The sequence below is a fragment of the Halichoerus grypus genome, chromosome 10 (genome assembly GCF_964656455.1).
Source record: "Halichoerus grypus chromosome 10, mHalGry1.hap1.1, whole genome shotgun sequence".
Classification (NCBI taxonomy): domain Eukaryota; kingdom Metazoa; phylum Chordata; class Mammalia; order Carnivora; family Phocidae; genus Halichoerus; species Halichoerus grypus.
This window is the reverse complement of record NC_135721.1, coordinates 7284951-7299399: the sequence shown is the minus strand read 5'-3', so window position 1 is coordinate 7299399 and position 14449 is coordinate 7284951. Positions and strand designations below refer to the sequence as shown.

The window sequence follows — 14449 nt, the reverse complement described above, 5'->3', positions numbered from 1 at the left end:
GATACAGTGCTGATTTCTTGAATTGCATCCCAGGGCAAAGCCAAAATGGCCTCCTTCTCATGCTATCTCTTGCTGATGTCCCAGAAGGGCTAGCTGGGGTCAGTTTGCTCAGTGCTGAGGTCTTAGTGGGAAGGATTATGGTTATCACTGGCTACACATCTAAATTTTCTCAAATAGGCTTTGGGTAAGGACTCGATACAAGCTTGGTCATTCCCCAGGATGGGGAGTTTCAAAGGCAGACCAAGGAGCCATTGTTTTTATGCATGAAGTTTTTAAGGATTTCTATTTGACTGAAAATAATTTTTGTGAGCTTCTAAACAGTTTGTTAAATGGCAATCTTCCTTTAACCAAGTATATTAAAACTATTTCAGGGGTGCCTGGGTGGCATGGCTGGTTAAGCTTCCAACTCTTGGTTTTGGCTCAGGTCATAATCTCAAGGTCCTGGAATTGAGCCCCGCTTCAGGCTCCATATTCAGCGTGGAGTCTGCTTGAGATTTTCTCTCTCCCTCTCACTCTGCCACTCCACCTTGTGCTGGCTCTCTCTCTAAAATAAATAAATAAAATCATAAAAAAAAAACCCCACCCAAAACCCTATTTCATAGATCACCACAAAAGCAGTCAATTCAGTTGACTAGACATTCCTCAGAAGTTTCTATCTACCAACTAGTGTGCTGGGTGTGGTGATGTGAGGCCCAGTGGGGAAGGCCCTGCAGACAACTGAGGGCCCCACAAGACTGGATGAAACGTGGGCTATGCCACAGGCAGGCTTCAGAGATTTCAGTATAACAAGGAATCTGGGTGGCCTGATAAAATGTGTTTCAATGGCATTCTACTTAAGTCTGTTTAAAAAGAGCATTTCTAAGCTTATACTACTTACAGCCTCCATCAAGCCTTTCAAAGACGGAGTCTTGAGCATCAGGGCATCAAAGACTTCCTCTGACTCCTTTCGTACGTAGAGCAGCACTAATCCCCAGCCAGGAATAAGAAGGCAGGGGAAAGAAAAAGGACACAGTTATTCATATGAGAAAAATGAGAGAACAGATCCTAGATGCTGGTTAAACCGCAACGAGACATCCACATCAAGAACAGTAGACATGAACCAATATCAAATCATCTTGAGGAATACAGCTTTCAGTTTCTCTTAACTCTGCTATAAGTCCAAGCTTCAAGCCAAGAGCTGGTCTGATGGAAAAATATTCAAGAAAGTCAAGCTAGACAAGATTTGCTTAAGCAATTCATGCTTTTGACAGATTCAGAATTCACTTCTATTTGACAACTGCCACAAGAACTGTAAACCAACGCACCTCTCTTTGGTTCTTCTATCCGAGTCAGCTTAGCAGGAGGTGCAATCGCAAAATCATCCTCCGATCCATATGGACCCCTTTTCAAGTTAGATCTGCAGACAATCCAAATGAGGTGATTAGTGACTTCAACTTCAATCCCTTGCGGAAACAGAAAAGAGTTTTAGGGTATATCACTGAAGTTTAGTTTTAAAATGACCTTCATTCTTTATCTGGTCTGGCTTCCTTAGTTTATGGATGAAAATCTGAGGCCCAAGGGAAGGCACGGACTGAACCAGCTCACACTATTTAACGGCAGAGCTGGGACTATACTGAGGTCGCCTGCCAGACACGCCCACTGCTCTGACCCTAAATCAAGCTGGATTCTTAGAAACAGAGAGCTTCTTTTCAGGAAGCATTTTATGGAGAAGGTAGGATTTGAGCGATAAACACACACACACACACACACAGACACACACACACACACACACACACAAAGGTGGTAACAAAGGAGAGAACATGTTAACAAAGGGGGGAAGTGCAATCAGCAGAGCCAGGCTGGCTAAAATAGAATGCTCTGTAGGAAGACAAATCCAGAAGGGCAGCCTGGACGCTAGAGGGAATACCTTGATCATCTGGCTATAAGGAATTTTAGACTCAGTTGCAGGCTTTGAAATCTTTCAAAGTTTCGTGAAATAAGAATGCTGTAATCAAAGCGTGTGGTAAAGACTGGAGGGGACTCTAGGACCCACATGCAGAAGAACCTGTTACAGGACTCTGTGGATGATCACAGCATAAAATTCGAAAGGGTTCGAATACAGTAGCGTCAGTGCAAATAAAAAGAGGAAACAGACACCAGTGTGTTTGAAGAAATAAGTTATGGGGTTCAAATTCTACTTCGTGAGGGGGTTCACTGTGGGTGAGCAAGAAAACAGTACAATAACTGAAAATGAAGAAAGAGTGCTTGGTTTTGAGCAGAAGGATGACTTCAAGAATACGGGCTGGGCCTTAAAATACTCCATCTGTTTCAGTTTCCACCACATACCAGGCCTCCCATGAAAGCACCTGAGGTGTGTCTGAGCACGTCAAGAGTTCGAGAGGCAGTGGAGGATGGCCTTCAGAGAAAAGGCTCCCTACTCAACATGGATCTGAAAGGGGAGCCCCGAAAAGGGGACCAGACCCTCAACATGGTCGAGCGCTTAGTAGGGGGTCTGCCGGTGTGGACAGTCAGGGCCCAAGTGGGCCAACGGAGAGTACCCATGTGTCAGGGGACAGTGACTCCTCCGCAGTAAGGAGCACACCCAGGGCCAGGTTCCTTCTCCAAAAGGGAGGAGGGTTTCTTGGAGAAGCAGCTCATCCTCAAGCTGGGGAAGGGAAAGCACGAGTGCCCAGATGTGAGGGAGCACTCAGGAAGCTGGGGGGGGGGCACGCTGAAGGGACTCAGAAGCAGCTGGAAGGACTCCAACTGACCTTCGAGGACAATTTGAGCAAAGTGAATGATAGCAATGATTTGCAACTTGTTAAACAGAGCCGGAAACTATAAGTCCATACCGGTAATAAAGAAAAAGTTAATAAATTGAAAGTCTGATGAGGAATGAAATTTTCACAAAGCAACAAAGCACCTCCCCACAAAACACTACAAAAGGGGGACAGGTGCCCTCACGGCGGAGAAGCCTGGCAGACACCACCTTGATCAAGTGATCAAAGTGAACAGCATCAGCAGGGGGTAAAACAAAATTATGCCACTTGACAGGACAAACTGGGAACACAGTGTTATGTCTACAACATTCCTGCCAAGATGCATAATTACCTGAATCTAATCATGAGAAAACAACAAACAGACCCAAACTGAAGGACATTCTATGAAGCAAATGGCTTATAATCTTTAAAAGTATTAGGTCAGGAAAGTCAAGGAGACACTGAGACTGTTCGAGGCTAAAGGAGATTAAAGAGACAACTACACACACGGTGTGAGTCTGAACTGGATCCTTTTAGGCAATAAAGGACATTATTGGAACAACTGACAAAACCTGAACGGAACGTCTTGTTAATATGGCTCTGTTATGTGGGAGACTGTCCTCTTTTGTAGGAAATATACACTAAAGTGTTTAGGAATGACAGGTCACTGAGTCTGCAGCTTACCCTCAAATGGCTCAGGAAAAAATGAGTTCTTTGTATTGTACTTGCAATTTTTCTGTAAGTTTAAGGTTGTTCAAAAACAGAAAGAATTTATTAAAACAAAACAAAACAAACCTTACCCTTCCCCCTCCAATTCTTCTGGGGCAATAGGAAGGACCTAAGACCAAAACAACAACAACAACAAAATTAGATTGCTTTTCTAGTATATGCTCAAAATATTTCAAACCATAAGTGACATATTCCTAAAATGAAAATAATTTTGAATTTATCTGGTCTAATACAAAATCCTTTAGCCTTCTTTTTCTTTTTTTTTTTTTTAAAGGTTTTATTTATTTATTTGACAGAGACACAGTGAGAGAGGGAACACAAGCAGGGGGAGTGGGAGAGGGAGAAGAAGCAGGCTTTCCACAGAGCAGGGAGCCCAATGTGGGGCTCGATCCCAGGACCCCAGGGTCATGACCTAAGCCGAAGGCAGATGCTTAACGACTGAGCCACCCAGGTACCCCTAGCCTTATTTTTCAATAACCAGATTCTTAAAGGCATCTTGAACTCCTCTAAAGCAGGGGTTAGCAAATTAGGGCCCATGAGCCAAGTGTGGCCCAATGCCTGTTTATATAAACATTTATGGCACACAGACACGCTCATTCATGGGCACGTTGTTTATAGCTGTTTTGGCACTACAATGGCAGAGTGGAAGAGTCACAACAGACACTGTGTGACTCCAAAAGCCTAAAATATTTACTATTTGAGCCTTTACAGGAAAAGTCTGCCGACCCCTGCTCACCCCAAAGCTTCTCATTAGAAATTGGATACATGGTTGGGGCATCTGGGTGGCTTAGTTGGTTAAGTGTGCAACTCTTGACTTCAGCTCAGATCCTGCTCACTGAGGGTCGTGAGATCGAGCCCTGTGTAGGGCTCCACGATCAGCGACGAGTCTCCTTGAGATTCCCTCTCCCTCTGCCCCTCCCCACACCACGTGCTCTCTCTCAAATAAACCTTACAGAAAAAAAAAAAAAAAGAAAAAGAAACTGGATACATTGGCAATGCCCTCTCAACCCCCAAAACTAAAAAATCATTAACCCATATAAATCTGTGCACAAAATGCATGGCAGACTATCTTCTTCATATTTTTTTAAGCTCTGCATAGAAAGCAGGCTCCACTCTATCCAAGCTGCTATCTCCACTAAGCTTCTGCTCAGAGCAGGGTGTGGCTAGTTGTGACCTTTTATGTTAATTGCCAAGATATGGCTATGTGTCAACTATGATTCAGTAACTGAAACAATGAAAAGAGCCTTCGGATGTTTTTTCTTCCATCATGGCTACCTACCCTAAGTATTCCTGTGGCTTTTCCCTCCTGCCCAGAACCATGTAAGTTAAATCCACAAGATCATAGACTCAGACTCCAAACTATGTCACTATTCTAGCATTTTTTAAAATGAACTAAGAGGGCTCCCTGCTCGGCAGGGAGCCTGCTTCTCCCTCTGACCCTCCTCCCTCTCATGTGCTCTCTCTCTCTCTCTCTCATTCTCTCTGTCTCAAATAAATAAATAAAATCTTTAAAAAAAATAAAATAAAATAAAATAAAATAAAATAAAATGAACTAAGACATAAATACATACATACATACAGAGTGAAGTTGACAGGTTTGGTACTTCATTTCCATCAACAACGCTTACATCCACTTTACTGTAAGGACATCATGTCACCCCAACTGAATATTCCAGAAGGCTGACCCATAACACTGGTCAAACCTCACTAAATTTTGGCTTCTGTTTACCATGAATGCCAAAGACTTTCTCTTGCAGCCACCCTGGGATCCTGGTTACCTACGTGAGCACCCCGCTGAAGGTTGGCAAAGTGCACGTCGGGAATGAAGAGGACAGGCTGAGTATCAAGATCAATAAAGGGCTTGAAAACTGTGATATCCATTCGTTTGTGAGAGGGAAGCAGTGGCACTTTAACATCAGAAACTGAAAAAAAAAAATAAATAATGCCACCGCAGTCAACCACCTATAGACACATACTGGATGCAGGCCAGAGCATCCTCCTCAAATTTAAGAAACTTACATGGCAGCACTACATAAGGTTACAGGTCATGTTGCCTGAATTAAGAGGAAAATCACAGTTCACGTGAAGAAATATGCTGCTTATATTTATACTAAAATCAATTGAACATCTTAGAAAATCAGAAAAGGCTACTTTTAAACATACACAAAATTTGGAACAGAGGCAAAGCATATTTAATTTTTGTCTGAAAGGCTAAGACTTACAACCGTATAAACATAATTCAGAAGTCATTTCACCTTAGCTGTCCTGATTAAATAATTTACATTCTTACAGCAACGTACTCTTCACCTTGAGAACATTCACCTTTATACCTCCAACTTCACCTCAGCACTTAACCTCAGAGAGGCTCAGAGTAAGTGTCACTGACTAGGTTTTTTATTTATTAAATTATAGACTCCCTCTTCCCCTGTCATCTGCCCTGAAGCCCTTGGTGATGAACTCTCCTGGTTAGTCTCTCTGAAGTGACATCGGGATTCTGCACTTTGATCCCACCTGGAGAACCTAACACGCTGGGCTGCAGGGCAAACACCTGCTGAGCTAGACAGACTGCTCAGAGGCTCGCTGCTCGCGGCCCCCGTACTACCGATGACACACCACCCACCACCACCACAGAGCAGCATTTCCCCCTCGCAGCGGAGAGATACAGGATTTTGTGAATATGAGTACTGGTCACATTAAAAAAAAAAAAAAAAAAAAAGGAAAGAAATAAAGCTTTCCTGGTGAAATGTCCAAACAGGAGCCCTACAGATTCTGAAACGTCAGAATACTATACATAAGAAAACTACACGCATTTAGAAGTGAGACATCCTGAATTCTCGAGAGCGTTATTATTATTCTTAAAGATCTAGACAAGTCCCGGTTTTATCATCAGCTATTCAGATAGAAGACGTGTTATTTTTCAGGACTGGAATCAGTAACCCAAACTAAAGCTAACTGCCAAAATATCTGAACTCTGGAAAAACTCAAGAATCCTTTTCTGTTGTTCCCCCAAGAAAATGACTCCGATCAGCCATTCATCTGCTTGTGTAACAATAAAGGAAGCAATGCTACCACTTCACAGCATTAAGTATCCACTATTGTATCTTTTGCTTGAAAACCCTAGTCACCATTCTAAATGGAAAAGATCTGAAACGTGGCGGAAACATTTCTACTTACAGGCATTCAACTGGGAGCTGGGGTCAGTACACTTGCCTTTTCTTTTGCTTTGTTTTCGTTCTTCATCCCTGATTTTCCTTTCAGCTCCCTATAGGTCAAGAGAAGACAAGGCATGATTCTGTTTAACTGATCCTCTTTAAAATATTTAATTCTTATCTGATGAATGGGAAAAAATATCTCCTCTCTGGAGATGAACTCCATTAATATATTCATGGAGCTTATCATAGTAGTTTCCTCTAAAAAGCCTATTTTTTCCCCTTTTTTTTGAGAGGGAGGGGGAAAGAGAGGATCTTAAGCAGGCTCCATGCCCAGTGTGGAGCCAGACGCAGGGCTCCATCTCACAACCTGAGATCATGACCTGAGCCCAAATCAGGAGTCCAATGCTTAACCAATTAAGCCACCCAGGTGCCTCTAAAAAGCCCGTTCTTAAAACTGTTTAACTGTGTGAAATCATGGGGAAATAACATCTACTTAAAAAACAAATAAAGGAAAATTCCTCTCAATAATGGATGTGGCCAGGTTAAATGAAAAGCTGAAAAAAATCTGCTAATGTACTACATTGCCTTCAAAAACCTAAGTGACCGGTCCCATTGTCTAGTAACCAAGTTGACCCTGCTTTGAGTGTACTTGCCGATATGGGCAATGTTATCATTGGAAGTGTGATTCTGCCCAAGGACGTGGCATCAACCAAGTGACAGATATGAACAACTATAACTCCTAAAAGCAAAGATTTAAGTAGAAATCTGCGTAATCACTTAAAAGAGAAAAAGTGTACTCCCAAATCCTATAAAGAGGACCTATACACACAATATATATCAACTACACAGAGAATGGCAGTGCCGTGCAATTGAACCCACAAAAATAAAAAACAACCATATTAATAACAAACATGACCTAAAATTAAGCATGTATAACAAAAACATAACAATTAATCATTTTGCTTCACCTGTTAGCATTTATTTCTGGGTGATACAGGTTTCTTCACAAAGTTACCCAGTTAAGTCTGAACAAGAGCTTATTTTTCTGCAAATAAATTCCCTGATAGCAAAGAGAGGCAATGAAAATCATCCCACAGATCCTGGCACTATTATATAATGAAACCACATTTTAAAAAACAGAATACAAACCACCTTCTGCCTCTTCTAGAAGGTGTTAATACACTAACATATTGGTAAACATACAATCTGCTTTTATAAAAATTGCTCTGTAATGCTGACATAAACATCATCTCCTCGACACAGAAAAACAGGTCAATATCCCCAGTCTCCCACCCATTACCATATAGCTGGTCTGTATCTCTCTCAGTTCTTTCCAACAGTCTGACAGTAGCTTCCCTCTGATGATAAATTATACTCCCCAAAAGGTAGTTTTAAAAAATAAGACATTTCCCTCCACATTTATCAGCACCATCCATAAAGAATAAGGGACTTGTGCTTTCACTCAAGAGGGACTATCATAGGCCAGACTTACCCTCTACCCTGAAACAACTTTAAAAAAAAGACAGATGCATGAAACAAGGATTTTTAAGGTCAGGGCCCCCAGGCAACAAAGAACAGGGATCCCTAAGAGACAAGAACAAGCAAGATGAGCTTCACAGCTCCCAGGTGTGGCACAGGGACAGACGCCCAGAGGTCTGCTCCATCCAGGTTCCCTGGGTCGGGAGACAGTGTTGAAAATCCAGGGAGAGATCAAGGAAGCAGGACAAAGTAGCAACGGGGAAAGAGTTACATAGAAAGAACCCCAGAGATCTTTGGAGGGTCCAATACTGAGTAGTCAGTCCAGTACTGAGAGAGAAACAGGTGTAAGGAAGTTACCTGAGGTTGGGGGAAAAGCGCTCAGAAAAACTAGAGAATAGTGTCTGAAACTCACACAGGGAAGACAGTGCCTCTTCCCACCAGACTGGAGAAACTTAACATCCACAGGGTAGTTGGTAGAACAGTCAGGAAAACCTCAGCTCAGTTGTGGAGAATAATTAGCTGACACTGAGCACTAATCCAGACTCACCTATCAAACTGTAAAAGTAAGATCAGAAAGGATCAAAATGTTTCCAAGTAACTTCACTAGCTCTCAGGACAAAGCTCAAGAAGATTCAAAAGATGACAAAACCATCCAGCACCAGACAATGTAAAACTCACAATGTCTAGTATCCCATAAGATTGCCAGGCATGTAAAGAAGCAGGAAAACACGACTGTATGAGGAGGATATCAAACCACTGAAACCAGCCCAGAAACGACACAGAATTCAGGCAAGGACTTTAGCACGGTTATTATAACTGCATTCCATATGTTCAAAAAGTTAGTAAAAAAAACACATATTGAAACAAGAAAGCTATAAAACAGACCCAAATTGATCTCCCAGAGACAAAAACTACAACATCTGAGATGGAAAATACACTCGATGGGATTAATGGCAGTATGGATAGGGTGACGGAAATACTGATGTAAAACTTTAGGACATTAACAACAGAAAGTATCCAAAATGAAACACAGAGAGAAAAGGCAATCCTAGAAAATGAACAGCACCAGGGAGCTGTGGGACTGCAAGCACCATGTGTGTACGTGTGCAACCGGCATTCCCAAAGGAGGATGAAAGAATGTGTTTCAAGAAACAATGCCTGAAAAATGTTCCAGTAGGATGAAAACTATAAACCCACAGATCCAAGCAGCTCAACAAACTCTAAGTACAAGAAATGTAAAGAGACACATCAAATTGTTCAAAACCAGTAAAAAGAGAAAATCTAAAAAGAGTCATAGAGAAATAGATACATTAGGTACAGAAGAACAAAGATAATGATGATGGCAGATATTTCGTTAGAAATGTAAGCCTGGGGCGCCTGGCTAGCTCAGTCAGTTGAGGGTCCGACTCTTGATTTCGGCTCAGGTCATGATCTCAGGGTCATAAGATGGAGCTCCACATCAGGCTCTGTGCTCAGTGGGCAGTCTGTTTGAGATTCTCTCTCTCCCCCTCTCTCTGCCCCTTCCCCCACTCGTGCACTCTTTCTATAAACAAACAAATAAAATCTTACCAAAAAAAAAATGTAAGCCTGACAACAGCAGAGTCATGTCTTTCCAGCATTGAAGGAAAAAGCAGTCAACCAGAATTTTATACCCAGCAAAAAGATTTTTCAAAATCAGAGGTGAAACACTTTTCAGACATACAAAAGCTAAAAGAATTAATCAGTAGTAGACTCTGCAAGAAATGTTAAAGGAAGTCCTGTAACATTACAGCGAGCCATTTAAATTCACGCTATTTCACTCTCTCGCTCAACAACTAAAGAGGCTGATCTTGGGCAATCACCTCAGGCAGCGACCTAAAAAGTTAATCTATCTGTTCCCAATTACAGCCACAGTAAATATTACTCTGATGAAGAAAATGATCTGTGGGAAATAAAGGTCAATGACATTTTTCTCTCTAAGGATGAACCCCAGATCTATACATATATACAAGCTCATAGAAAAAGAAGCTGCCAAATTTCCATTGGTTAGAGATCCAATTCCTGTTCTTGTTTTCTCTGAAAAAGTGTTAAATTGCTGCTGCTTCTGCCGTAAGAGAAAGTTCCATTTATCAAACCAGTTGAGCAATTCATAATAAAGTACTAGTAAAACCTTCTTCTTAGGCGAGAAAAACAATGTAAATACCTCTGAAGGATACCAAGAGATGTCTTATTTCTAGTTTCTTACTGTGGATGTGGACTAGATTCATAAGATGTGAGAGTTTTAAGAACCAGCGGAGAAAAATGAATTGACAGGCACCAAACAACAGGTGAGTCAAATCTCAGAAAGGAGAGAAACAAGCAGGCACGTGGAATATTCCACAGAGAAGAGGCAGCACCAGACAACCAGATAACCCGAAGAGCAAAGCAATCCCAACCATAAGGGATGACAGAAGTTAAAACAAGATGCACGAGAATCAAGAGTGGGTGTGAGGTTATAGAGGAGTTCCATGGGGTTGAAAGATTCAGTAATATTCAATATTGAATATTAATTATACACAGCAATACATAATATTTTCTTCCCATGCAGGGTTTTATATCAACCCTAAGAGCTCTGAGATTAAAACCTCAGGATGAAAACAGTGTCTAAGTTCACCTCCCATGTCCCCGAGGCACCTTGCGATTGTATCATGCTCACACCACTGCTGTGTGCCATAAGGGCTGCTAAAGGGAAAGGAGACCAACAATTTTCATCCCTGAGGAGATCTCTGCTCCAGCAAAAGGGAAGAATAGGCCAGCAATATTTTTAGGGGCCTTACAAAGAAAGCCTTACCTGTGAAGGCTGAGGGTATGTGGGCATCTAGACAGTCCACACAAAGCACTGCTGGGGCAGATGCCTAGTTTCTAACCACAGCTTTGTGTGATCTCCTTTTACCGTGGTACAGAGCTTACACACAAGCAATGAAAAAACAGTGCCTGGCCTACACATGCGATCTAAACGAACAGGTGAGTAGGCAAGCAGCAACTCCTGAAATCATGTGTTGTCCCAAACCACTCTCAGTTTTGCAACTCTGAAGAAAAGGCTTTCTGCTTCACAGTATACATTAGCACACACTCACACAACAAAAAGAACCGGTTTCTAAACTTTGCACAACAACTGACTAATAAAATAACTTTGGACAATTCATGAAACTTCTCCTGTGTTTCATTTTCTAAATCAGCTACCAATACAGGAGCTTCCCTCAAAAAGTCTTAATATTAAAACCAAGTTTCATTTAAGATTGTGAATCAATACTGTTCCTTCTCTGCAAAACCGCTTATACAGCTTTTGTCATGTGATACGGAGAACTCCAGTTCACGCTAACTCAGGCTGACATCATTCAATCAGCCGATATTCTAAGTGTGATCCATGGACCACGATCAGTCCACAAACTGTTACGGTCCCAGGAACGATACATCAGAAACACAGTAAACACTTGGGTAACAATTAGAATAATTTTATGTCTGTTGAATCAAATAATAAAAAATTGGGGCTGAGAGTTTTTATGACTTTGGACATCTCTTTAGGTTTTCTTCTGGTTAAAAAAAGGAATGTGGTATGAAGGAAAGAAATTTGACTCAGGATCAGAAATCCCTGCTTCACACCTGATGTGACTCGTGATTTGTACAATGCAGCATATATGGGAAGTACTGTGGTGGGCAGACTAACAGCCTCTGGAAGATGTCCACACCCAAATCCTCAGGACCTGTGAACATGTGAGCTTACACAGCAAAGGAGACATAAGGTAGCTGATCAGCTGGCATTCCGATAGGGCAAGTGTCCGAGATCATCCCCGTCAGCCCAGGATAACAGACGGGGTCTTTAAAAGCAAAAGAGCCAGATGAGGACACATGGCAATGGCAGCACTGTCAGAGGGATGTGACGTGAGGCTCCTGACTTTAAATGTAGAAGGGGCCACAAGCCAAAGAATGTGAGTGCCTCTTGAAGGTAGAAAAGCAGACAAACAGATTCTCCCCCAGAGACTCCAGAAGGAGATGTGACCTTCTAACAGCTGGATTTTAGCCCAGCAAGACCTCAGACTTCTGACCTATAGAACCATGAAATAAGTGTGTTGTTTGAACCGCTAAGTTTGTGGTAATTTGTTAATAGCAACAACAGAAAACTAATACAGCCTAGCACATTACCAGGCACGTGGTACTCAATAAATGTTACTGAATCTGGGTGTTTGAGAAAGTTCTCTGAACTTGGAAGGTCTCAGGTTGCTCCTACGAGGCCACATGCTGTGTTCTGGTCCCCCATGTAAAAATCAGGACAGCAGACTTCTGATAGCAAATACACTTCCAGTTTTCTAGTACCTTCTAAAAATCTTAATAACAGAGAGGGTTGTTGTTGTTGTTTTTGTTGTTAAACAGGACAAAAAGAGGGGACTGGCAAAAAATACAGTCCAACATTTTCTGAATGGGAAAAGTCAAGGTCGCCTTCAATCGTAGTTCAGTGGCGCACTCGTTTCTCTACGGCTGCTGCCAAGTTCTCAAGGAGAACACAGTCTCCAGTCTTCAAGACGCAGCGGGCCCACGACCTCTCTCTGGAGTTCATCCAGTTGGGCCCCTGGCTCTGCAGCTGGCCAAAGTGACCATTTCTTCTCCAGATAAAAGAAATGATGTTGAACTCATTTAGGCTTATGCTTTCTCCTCTTGCCTACCTGCTGCTCAAGAGAAGACTCTGAATCTCATCTTCTGCTTTAGTGAGCTGGCTGACAACTTGCCAACGGGCCCGGAGGGAGGGAAGCTAGTGAAAGCACAGCCCTCTGTGGTCATGCACACGGAGCCCTCAGACACAAAGCCCCGGAGCTCCAGCACCGCAGCCGGCGCCTCCAAGTACCACTGAGCCGAGGGCACCGAGGACTGAGCACGGCCCTGCGTGTGCCATCTGGACTCCATCACACGTGCCCAACAAAATGTACTCATTGGCTCCTCTGATTTTTCAGTTAAAATGAGATTTTTTTTTCTCCCCCATATAATGTGTCTAAGTGTGGCTAAAACAATAATTTCTAATTTCAAGTAAGCTATTTCATATTATTAGCAATACATTTATATCAAACTGAAATATTAAAAAGACCCTGGTTATTCTCTGTGAGGAAGAGTATGTCTCTCGCATGCTTTACCCTAATTGTCCCTCCCCAGTCTGACAATCTTACCTTGTCACAGAAGACTTTTATCTGGCAGTATGCCCGATGCACAGGCTTGTTGCTACGGTTGTTATAACTATAGGTGTCAATTTGAATATTAAGAGGCAACCCCTTCACACCTTTCTGAGAAGAGAAATCTGTGCTTAAGCAGTTCACAGAGATGAAAACCTGCAAAGGGAAAATAAGGTATTAGAAGCAATAGGCACCAACAGTCAACCTTAGCACAGCTTGTAAAAATACCAACATTACTGAAATTACTCAGATATGTTCTAAATGAGAGCTCAGCTTCTCAGTTAAAATAAACTTTTTTTTAAAATAAAGGGCTTAGGGGCGCCTGGGTGGCTCAGTCGTTAAGCGCCTACCTTAGGCTCAGGTCATGATCCCAGGACGCTGGGATCGAGCCCCGCATCGAGCACGGGAAGCCTGCTTCTCCCTCTCCCACTCCCCCTGCTTCTGTTCCTTCCCTCTCTCGCTGTCTCTCTCTCTGTCAAATAAATAAGTAAAATCTTTAAAATAAATAAATAAATAAATAAATAAATAAATAAATAAATAAATAAATAAAAATAAGGGCTTATTTTATTTATTTATTTATTTTTTTAAAGATTTTATTTATTCATCAGAGACAGAAAGAGAGGCAGAGGGAGAAGCAGGCTCCCCGCTGAGCAGGGAGCCCGATGCGGGACTCGATCCCAGGACCCTGGGATCATGACCTGAGCCGAAGGCAGACGCTTAACCATCTGAGCCACCCAGGTGCCCATTATTTTAAAACTACTTGTAGTCATAGGAATGGCAGACTTTATTTAAAGGAGAAAAAGTAGACAGCAGCTTTGAACCTCTGTCAACTTTCTCTTCCCAAATGTTTACTTACAGCATCAGACTGTGGAAGAGTATGGTTGTCTTCCTTGATGTCATTTTTACCAATGTTACCAACAGCATAGAGATATAGAGATGTTTTATAGCTTAGTACAAACTCTGGGACTCTGCCTGCATTTATGTCTACACCAACTCTTAGGACAATTGTGGTACCCGATGAATGTCCCAATATTATGGAATTTATGAAATCAGTGAGTCACATTATTAAAGTGGCACTGGAGGTTGTTACGAGAAACCCAAGGGAATCTTGGTACAGCAAAAAACATGTTCCATTTCTCTCTTTTTTTGCGATTATGGATTTTAACCTCTCCAT

The 14449-nt window shown here is 42.1% G+C and overlaps 1 protein-coding gene across 6 annotated transcripts in view; it reads right to left on the bottom strand.

Moving 5' to 3' along the window:
• Positions 1-14449, bottom strand: part of GRHL1 (grainyhead like transcription factor 1) — a 50318-nt gene that overhangs the window by 4988 nt on the left and 30881 nt on the right. For 5 of the 6 annotated variants that reach the window (XM_078055961.1, XM_078055960.1, XM_078055964.1 and 2 more), the window contains 6 exons: positions 13273-13431; positions 6642-6729; positions 5250-5389; positions 3539-3576; positions 1305-1396; positions 878-963 (listed from right to left, as the gene is read on the bottom strand). In XM_078055961.1, coding sequence (XP_077912087.1) covers positions 878-963; positions 1305-1396; positions 3539-3576; positions 5250-5389; positions 6642-6729; positions 13273-13431 — 603 coding nt within the window. The remainder of the gene's footprint in view (positions 1-877; positions 964-1304; positions 1397-3538; positions 3577-5249; positions 5390-6641; positions 6730-13272; positions 13432-14449) is intronic. The other variant, XM_036097548.2, reaches the window with a different exon arrangement.